The 10,221-nt window shown below is 42.7% G+C and overlaps 2 protein-coding genes across 2 annotated transcripts in view; both read left to right on the top strand.

Moving 5' to 3' along the window:
• LOC122128680 (mucin-5AC-like) overlaps positions 1–3,863 on the top strand; it is an 11,240-nt gene extending 7,377 nt beyond the window's left edge. The window contains exons 3-4 of the mRNA XM_042703183.1: positions 609–1,616; positions 3,259–3,863. Coding sequence (XP_042559117.1) covers positions 609–1,616; positions 3,259–3,863 — 1,613 coding nt within the window. The remainder of the gene's footprint in view (positions 1–608; positions 1,617–3,258) is intronic.
• A 1,556-nt stretch (positions 3,864–5,419) lies between these two features.
• Positions 5,420–7,947, top strand: LOC105904404 (ZP domain-containing protein-like). Its single transcript, XM_031560704.1, has 5 exons — positions 5,420–5,620; positions 5,809–6,206; positions 6,502–6,601; positions 6,698–6,926; positions 7,826–7,947. Exons 1-5 carry the CDS (start codon positions 5,420–5,422, stop codon positions 7,945–7,947), a joined length of 1,050 nt encoding a protein of 349 aa, XP_031416564.1.
• Positions 7,948–10,221: the final 2,274 nt, after the last annotated feature.

Genomic DNA, 10,221 nt, shown 5'->3' with positions numbered 1-10,221 from the left:
GAAGCAGTCGGTAAAACAACTACTACAACAGAAGAGCCTACAAGTACAACATTGGCACCTACTACGACAACCGAAACAGTATCCAGAACAACTACATTAGCTACTACAACAGAAGAGCCTTCAACCACAACATTGGCCCCTAGCAAAACAACAGACGCAGGAGCTAAAACAACTACTACAACAGAAGAGCCTACAACTACAACATTGGCCCCTAACATGACAATAGAAACAGTAGCCAGAACAACTACAGCAGCTACTACAACAGCAGAGCCTTCAACCACAACATTGGCCCAAAGCACAACATTGGCCCCTACCAAAAAAACTGAAACAGTAGCCAGCACAGCTACAGCTGCTAGTACAACAGCAGAGCCTTCAACCACAACATTGGCCCCTACCACAACAACAGAAGCAGTCGGTAAAAACAACTACAGCAGCTACTACAACAGCAGACTCTTCAACCACAACATTGGCCCCAACCACAACAACAGAAGCAGTCGGTAAAACAACTGCTACAACAGAAGAGTCTACAACCACAACATTGGCCCCAAACACAACAACAGTAGATAATGTAGTTGTTCTGGCAACTATTCTGGCGGTTGTTCTGGCAGAAGCTACTACAGCAGCAGACCCTAGAACCACAACATTGGCCCCAACCTCAACAACTGAAGCAGTCAGTAGAACAACTACAGCAGTTTCTATAACAGCAGAGCCTTCAACCACAAAATTGGTCCAAACCACAACAACAGAAGCAGTCGGTAAAACAACTACTACAACAGAAGAGCCTACAAGTACAACATTGGCACCTACTAAGACAACCGAAACAGTATCCAGAACAACTACAGCAGCTACTTCAACAGAAGAGCCTTCAACCACAACATTGGCCCCTAGCAAAACAACAGAAGCAGTCAGTAAATCAACTACTACAACAGAAGAGCCTTCAACCACAACATTGGCCCCTAGCAAAACAACAGAAGCAGTCAGTAGAACAACTACTACAACAGAAGAGCCTTCAAGCACAACATTGGTCCAAACCAAAACAACAGAAGCAGTCGGTAAAACAACTACAAAAGAGGCTTTCGCTAAAACAACTACATTGGCCCCTACCACAACAACAGAAACAGTCACCAGAACAACTACAGCAGCTGCTACAACAGAAGAGCCCAGAATCGCAACATTGGCCCCAACCACAACAACAGTAGATAATGTAGTTGGTCTGGCGACTGTTCTGGTGATTGTTCTGGCAGTTGTTAAAACAACTACTACAACAGAAGAGCCTACAACCACAACATTGGCCCCAAACACAACAACAGAAGCAGTCAGTAAAACAACTGCTACAACAGAAGAACCTACAAGCACAACATTGGCACCTACTAAGACAATAGAAACAGTAGCCAGAACAACTACAGCAGCTACAACAACAGCAGAGCCTTCAACCACAACATTGGCCCCAACCACAACAACAGAAGCAGTCGGTAAAGCAACTGCTTCAACGGAAGAGCCTTCAACCACAACATTGGACCCTACCATGACAATAGAAACAGTAGCCAGAACAACTACAGCAGCTACAACAACAGCAGAGCCTTCAACCACAACATTGGCCCCAACCACAACAACAGAAGCAGTCGGTAAAACAACTGCTACAACAGAAGAGCCTTCAACCACAACATTGGCCCCTACCACGACAACAGAAGCAGTCGGTAAAACAACTACAGCAGCTACTACAACAGCAGAGCCTTCAACCACAACATTGGCCCAACCAAAACAACAGAAGCAGTCGGTAAAACAACTGCTACAACAGAAGAGCCTACAACCACAACATTGGCCCCTACCATGACAATAGAAACAGTAGCCAGAACAACTACAGCAGCTACAACAACAGCAGAGCCTTCAACCACAACATTGGCCCAAACACAACAACAGAAGCAGTCGGTAAAAGAACTACAGCAGCTACTACAACAGCAGAGCCTTCAACCACAACATTGGCCCCAACCACAACAACAGAAGCAGTCGGTAAAACAACTGCTACAACAGAAGAGCCTTCAACCACAACATTGGCCCCTACACGACAACAGAAGCAGTCGGTAAAACAACTACAGCAGCTACTACAACAGCAGAGCCTTCAACCACAACATTGGCCCCAACCACAACAGAAGCAGTCGGTAAAACAACTGCTACAACAGAAGAGCCTTCAACCACAACATTGGCCCCTACCATGACAATAGAAACAGTATCCAGAACAACTACAGCAGCTTCTGTAACAGCAGAGCCCAGAACCGCAACATTGGCCCCAACCACAACAACAGTAGATAATGTAGTTGGTCTGGCGACTGTTCTGGCGATTGTTCTGGCAGTTGTTAAAACAACTGCTACAACAGAAGAGCCTACAAGTACAACCTTGGCCCCAACCACAACAACAGAAGCAGTCAGTAAAACAACTACTACAACAGAAGAGCCTTCAAGCACAACATTGGCCCCTACCACAACAACAGAAACAGTATCCAGAACAAATACAGCAGCTACTACAACAGAAGAGCCTTCAACCACAACATTGGCCCCTACCATGACAGTAGAAACAGTAGCCAGAACAACTACAGCAGCTACAACAACAGCAGAGCCTTCAACCACAACATTGGCCCAAACACAACAACAGAACAGTAAAGAAAACTACAGCAGCTACTACAACAGCAGAGCCTTCAACCACAACATTGGCCCCAACCACAACAACAGACGCAGTCAGTAAAACAAGTTCTACAACAGAAAAGCCTACAAGCACAACATTGGCCCCTACTACGAAAACAGAAACAGTCGGTAAAACAACTACAGCAGCTACTACAACAGCAGAGCCTTCAACCACATCATTGGCCCCAACCACAACAACAGAAGCAGAAACAGTCTCCAGAACAACTACAGCAGCTAATTCAACAGCAGAGCCTAGAACCACAACATTGGCCCCAACCACAACAACAGAAGCAGTCGTTGAAACACCTACAGCAGCTACTACAACAGAAGAGCCTACAACCACAACATTGTTCCAAACCACAACAAGAGAAGCAGTCAGTGAAACAACTAGAGTAGCTTCTATAACAGCAGAGCCTTCAACCACAACATTGGCACCTACCACGACAACAGAAACAGTAGCCAGAACAACTACATTAGCTTCTTTAACAGCACAGCTTACAACCACAACATTGGCCTTAACCACAACAACAGTAGTTGCTTTAGTTGTTCTGGCGTCTGTTCTGGCGATTGCTCTGGCAGTCGTTACAACAAGTACTACAAGAGAAAACCCTACAAGCACAACATTGGCCCCAACCACAACACCAGAAGCAGTCACCAAAACAACTACAGAAGTTACTACAACAGCAAAGCCTACAACCACAACATTAGCCCTAACCACAACAACAGAAGCATTTAGTAAAACAACTAAAGCAGATTCTATAACAGCAGAGCCTACAACCACAACATTCGCCCCAAACACTACAACTGAAGCAGTCGCTAAAACAACTTCTACAACAGAAAAGCCTACAAGCTCAACATTGGCCCTCAACACGACTAAAGAAGTTGTTGCTAAAACAACTACAGCAGCTACTACAACAGCTAATCCTACAACCACAACATTGGCCCCTATCACAACAAATGAAGCTGTCGCTAAAACAACTCCAGCAGCTATTACAACAGCAAAGCCTACAAGCACAACATTGGCCCCTATCATAGCAGATGAAGCTGTCGCTAAAACAACTCCAGCAGCTATTACAACAGCAAAGCCTACAAGCACAACATTGGCCCTATCACAACAAAAGAAGCTGTTGCTAAAACATCTCCAGCAGCTACTACAACAGCAGGGCCTACAAGCACAACAATAGCACCTACCACAACAACAGAAGCAATCGTTAAAACAACTACTACAATCGAAAAGCCTACAAGCACAACATTGGCCCCTACCACGACAACAGAAGCAATCGCTAAAACAACTACTACAACAGAAGAGTCTACAAGCACAACATTGGCCCCTACCCTGACAACAGAAACAGTCACCAAAATAACTTCAGCAGCTATAACAACAGCAGAGCCTTCAACCACAACTTTGGCCCCAACCACAACAACAGAACCAGTCGCTAAAACAACTACTACAAGAGAAAAGCCTAGAAGCACAACATTGGCCCCTACCACGACAACAGAAGCAGACGCTGAAACAACTATTGCAACAGAAAAACCTACAAGTACAACAGTGGCCCCTAACACAACAACAGAAGCAGTCGCTAAAACAACTTCTACAACAGAAAAGCCTACAACCACAACATTGGACCCTACCAGGACAACAGAAGCAGTCGCAAAAACAACTTCTACAACAGAAAAACCTACAAGCACAACATTGACCCCTAACACAACAACAGAAGCAGTCGCTAAAACATTTACTACAACAGAAAAGCCTACAACCACAACATTGGCCCCAACCACAACAACAGAAGCAGTCGGTAAAACAACTGCAGCAGCTTCTACAAAAGTAGAGCCTACAAGCACAACATTGGCCCCAACAACAACAAAAGAGGCAGTCTCTACAACTATAGCATCTTATACAACAGAAACTGCAGCCACTTCAATTTTTGAGACAAAGACAACAACATCCGCAAAATTTGAATCCTCAGCAACTACAACAGGTGAGAGTAGTCTTTGAGCTGTGTGCTTAAAAACATTTTAATATCTCCAATAATACAAAATTGCAATGTAATCAGTGTTTTTACTACACACTACATCTCCAAAACATTAAGTAATAATAGGTGGAGTGGATTTAATAGCAATCATTGAATTAGAAAGTTTTCATGCAGATTTCATAATGTTCAATTTATCTATGTAATTGACATGCTAAATATCAGTTTAATGCAATTAAAATGAAATTTAAGCCACCATTTAATTATGTGTTATAGTGCATTCATATTAAACTGCATTTCTGTCCTAGAACCTCCTTTAACAGCTACTCCTGAACCGCCAGCACCTACAGCAGGTGAGAATACTCATTTCAGCTGTCTACTCAAGAAACCTTTATTCCTTCCAATCAGAAAGGCATTGCGTTACTACATAACTACAACAGTGGGTCACATGCCTGCTAAGGTGGTGCTGGTAGCGCTCCATGTTTACACTTATATTTATATAAATAAATATACTGTATGTATCTATGTGTGTATGTATGTATGTGTATGACATAAATGGCACGGAATCCGCCATCATCACAAGTAAACAATCAAGGTTGAAATGACAAATAATGTATGATTTTACCAGGCATGAAACTCATGAATGACATGCTACACTGGGGGAGCACTGTGAATGATTAAACCTGAATTGTTACTGTGAGTGTCTGAAGTACTCTATTTTCCAAGATATTTGTGTAGAAATAGGTGCCTAGAATGCTTCAGTGTCTAGAATGAAGTCTCTTCATCATTTGCAGTCAAAATGGAGGTGCTTTGCTTGGAGGACAGTATCCCACGTAGTGCTGGAGGAATCTGGTCAAATTCAACTCAACAAAGACAACCTGCGACTTAGTGACCCCAACTGCATCTTGCACTCAAACGGGACTCACCTACTGGCCAACGTGCCCCTTGATGGCTGTGGCACTCAGATAGAGGTAAGTGACAAATACATACTCACATACTCACTGACTTTTACAAACCTGCATACTCACACACTCACTGACTTTTACACACTTGCATTCTCACACACTCACTGACTGTTACATACTTGCTAGCTTAAACATTCACTGACTTTTACATACTCATACTTGTTTGTTTCTGTGTTCTCTCTGTCTTTTGTAAGGATGGTGGCACATATCTCATTTTCAAGAATAGGATTTTGTCCAACGATGACCCAAGTACCATTATAAGAAGGGAAACCGACGTGGACATTGAGTTCTGCTGCAACTATTCCATGCAGGGGGACGTGTTGCTAAGCTACATCGCTCACCGGCCCTCCCTAACCTTCACAAAGGAGGGCTTTGGCACGTTCACCTACCAGTTTGAGTTCTTCCAGTCACAAGCATTTACACAGCAGGACGCAAAATCCTACCCCCTGGAGTTTGATGTTGGAGATATGATGTACATGCAGATTGAGTCTATTTCTTCTGTTCCCAACACTGAACTATTTGCTGAATCCTGTCGGGCTACTCCAAGTGATAATCCTCACGATGCTACTTCCTACCCCATCATTCTGAATGGGTAAGAAGGACTTTTAGCTGTGGTCATTTATAAGCCCAAAGGTTATGAAAGTACTGTTATCTGTGGTCATTTATAATCCCAGAGGTTATGAAAGGACTGTTATCTGTGGTCATTTATAATCCCAGAGGTTATGAAAGGACTATTATCTGTGGTCATTTATAATCCCAGAGGTTATGAAAGAAAAGTTACTTTTTATAATATTGTCATGCAGAGAGAGGACATTTAACTTGGTGGTGAACGCAGAAAAGCAGCCAATGAGGTATATATTTTGATCTCTTGTACTTTTCCCTCACAGATGTAAGGCAGACGAAACTGTCCAGATCTACGCCAACAGTAACCGGTCAAAGGTCCAGTTTGCAATGAAGGCGTTCAAGTTCATGGGGCACCATGACCAGGTAAAGATTAGAGCTGCCAGGCAAACTACTGCCCATGTTTTTTGTCTTATTGTTCTCTGTAGGCTGTCATGACTAAATCATCTCCTCTGTGGACAGGTATACATCACCTGCTCAGTCATCCTCTGTGAGGCTGGGATGACCAATAGCAGGTGCTCACAGGGCTGCAGCAGGAGCAGCCAGGTCAGCAAGAGGGAGGCATCGTTCCAAACTGCCACAAATCCTAGCTCAGGGCACCAAATCCATAAGAGGGACGTTCACATGCAGGGCTCCGGCCATTTCGTCTCCCAGGGTCCCTTGCGTCTCAGGCACCATATAGACAGCCCAGGTAATTCAGAGATCACAGGACCAGCTGATAGGTGAAAATGTACTCTAGCTACCTCAGGACTCCGGAGTTGCATATAATTATATTTATTAGACAACAACAATTGCAATCAGGCTCACTCCCAGCACAAGGCTGAAAGTGAAGCAATATTAAACACATCGCACAAGGTTTATATAGACAGAAGTTTAGCGTTCAGCAGGGATAACCACGTGGTGGATCTCTGACGTCCGAGGCTCCCTATCTTGAAAGGATGGCAGTTTTGCACAAGGCCGGAGGAAGCTTATCACCTCTGGTCTAAACATGCTCTTGTACATATGCAGACTAAGTGGCACCTAATAATCTAAGTTACACTCACGCAGAAACACAGGAAAGCCATGTTCCTGCTTACATAAGCACATGATTCATAACAGGTAATTATTAATACAAGGCACTTGATTATTATATTCTGAAGTCATTAACAGTGTTATCTCCATCACCAGCAATACCATGATCACAGGCTCAGTTGATATATTTACGTGTACATTTTAAGTAGTATGTGTGCTTCTTCAGTGTCTAATCCATGGCCATTGTGTTTGTAGCACTTTGCTCTACCAGTTGAGCCTCAATAGATCCAAAATAAAAGACCTTCAATTCATCTCATTGTGGTGATTCTGTCTGTGTTAACAAGGGGAACATAAATTAGTTCTGACTCACTATAAGACTATTGGTTAAGAGGTGAAATTCGTCATCAAACCCCAAACACTATTACCCCATTGTGGACATCATTATAACTTGGTTGACTGAAACTAACTGACTGAAACTATGTTATACTGTCTGTTAAGCCCTTGAATTTGTTTCTGTCCCTTTGAAGGGACACAGGGACCTTGCCTAACACTTACACTGTCTTCCTCTCTGATTCACAGGGGCCAAAGAGATGAACATGAACCTGATCTTTTGTGTTAGCTGTCTGTTGGCAGTTATCACCATGATTTGTGGTGTGGTGGTGCACAGGACTCCGAGATCTCCGAACACTGGAATGGTTTGAAAAAAAGCAGTAAGCTATATTTATGAAAATGCCTGTGCACTGTTCACCAAAATACAAGTAAAAAGAGACAACTTTGTGGCAGCTTCTCATGTAAATTGTTCTTTCAGACTTCCAGCCTGAGTGAATGCACTCTAGGGTTAGGGTTAGTAATTAATTGGATTAATTAAGTCTGATGACAATTGTCCCTTTTTCTAATTGATAAACAATTTGGAAAGTGACAAGTACCACATATGACAGTGCCATCCACTGATAGTTAGCACAAATGGGCATCAGCAAAAGCTGATGGTGACTACTACTTACATTCCTATCTTAAATATTAAACTGATATGCTTATGGTTCTGTCAGTCATTGAGAGACAAATTATATATTCGTATAATATTCATATGAAAGATGTGCTCGTTCCATTTCTCTCAATAATGGTCAATAATTAGTAGTTAAAGAAGCACTATTTCGATAGTTTAGATTTCTTCTTAGTATTTTCAAAGTGCACGAGCTGTGGGAGCACAAGAAAAGGTAGCATCTAGTAGCGATTACCATAGACATATGCACATGTATACATGTCTATAGCCATTATAGCCTTACTATCCATATTCAAAGTAACATGGAGACAAAACTTTTTTGGAGAACTTCACGTCGATCATAAACCCTTATATATAAAATATAAAATATAAAAACGACTCAGTGAAATCGGTTGAGAAATGTAAACGCTATAGTGCTTTTTATCCAGAAAAAACGCAGCTCCACCGTTCTTGCGTTAGTTTACAGGCCAGGTGGTCCCGACACAATATGGCTGCCACGTTTCTCGCGAGGCAACAGCCGAGGAGGCGTCTATCTATATATGTCTATGGGTAGTCCTCTGTCGCTACCGGATGGTAGTCCTCTACCGGATGGTAGTCCCGCACAGCACATGCTCAGACACAAACGGTTTACGGCAGAAGGCTCAACGTCAACATATGGGGTTGTTTTAACGCATAATGTGGGTATATTTAATGTAATATTTAATTATTAAAAGTGTGGAGACAGAGTAAGGGTAAAAGGCAAATAGTTTGTATTATGAAGAAGTGAGAAAATATAGCAGTAGGTAAAACAAATAAAGCATTGATGTGCTATCCAATATAACTTGACAGGGAGAACAAAAGAGGATATCCAGTATATCTTTAACTTCTTCAATATACAAACGTTAAGAACTTACAGCTGTATACAATGACCAAACTTCTTAAAGTAGCCTATAGCCTACCGTCAGCTTTAGCCAGTGATTGTAATCCGCTGTCTACAGTGTCGCAAAGTGGCGCATGATCAGGTAGTGCAATACTTCGCTAACAAGGTATATGGTCGCTTCTAGCTTCCTATGCTATTGCCTGGGTCTAAGCAGAAATATGCTACGGCAATTATTACAGTAACACTAGGGCACTTTCCAGATGTCGGTGTCGCTACACGATGGTAGTCCTTTGGCGGATAGTAGTCCCTCACATTGCTCATGCTCAGACACAAACGGTTTACGGCATAAGGCTCGACATAATCGCGCATGCTCAGACAACAAAACGGTTTACAGCATAAGGCTCAACATCAACAAATGTGGCTTGTCTTAACGCATAATGTAGGTTAATTTAACGTAATATTTAATAATGTTGTAAACGGTTTAAACGTCAACATATGGGGCTTGTCTTAACGCATAATGTGGGTATATTTAATGTTATATTTAATTATGTTGTAAATGACAACATCTTCCTCGTTTTTAAATAAATGGTCATGTTTTGATAAAACTGGCTTTCGTCGCTTTTTTCCTCCATGATTGGAAATGGATCTGTCGTTGTGACGCATGCGCGGGTTCGCTGTCGACAGCAGTCGACAGTGTCGCAAAGTGACGCATGCGCAATGTGAGGGACTACCATCCGCTAAAGGACTACCTTCGGGTAGCGACACGGCCAACTGGAAATTTTAATCAAAGATGGCGGACCAAACTCAGCTGACGGCCGTGTGTCGCTACCGGATGGTAGTCCTCTACCGGATGGTAGTCCCTCACATTGCGCATGCTCAGACACAAACGGTTTACGGCATAAGGCTCAACATCAACATATCTGGTTCGTCTTAACGCATAATGTAGGTTTATTTACCATGGCACAAAGGGTCTTAGTAGGAAGGAGCCTATCTGGGGGGGGGGGGTCACAAGCCACTTGTTCAGGTCTCAGTGAAACAGACAGAGTACACATCCAAAATGAGTTGCAGATACAACATAAGGAGTTAATGTCTTACAACAACAGAATAGCAATATTT

This window comes from Clupea harengus, chromosome 23 (genome assembly GCF_900700415.2).
Source record: "Clupea harengus chromosome 23, Ch_v2.0.2, whole genome shotgun sequence".
Taxonomy (NCBI): Eukaryota; Metazoa; Chordata; class Actinopteri; order Clupeiformes; family Clupeidae; genus Clupea; species Clupea harengus.
The sequence above is the reverse complement of the archived record's forward strand: the minus strand, read 5'-3'. Positions and strand labels throughout refer to the sequence as shown.

Coding starts and splice junctions, on each gene's coding strand:
- LOC105904404 (XM_031560704.1), top strand. CDS start 5,420: ATGAAGTCTCTTCATCATTTGCAGTCAAAATGGAGGTGCTTTGCTTGG. Junction 6,207..6,501: donor TACCCCATCATTCTGAATGG/GTAAGAAGGACT, acceptor TTTCCCTCACAG/ATGTAAGGCAGACGAAACTG. Junction 6,602..6,697: donor TCATGGGGCACCATGACCAG/GTAAAGATTAGA, acceptor CTCTGTGGACAG/GTATACATCACCTGCTCAGT.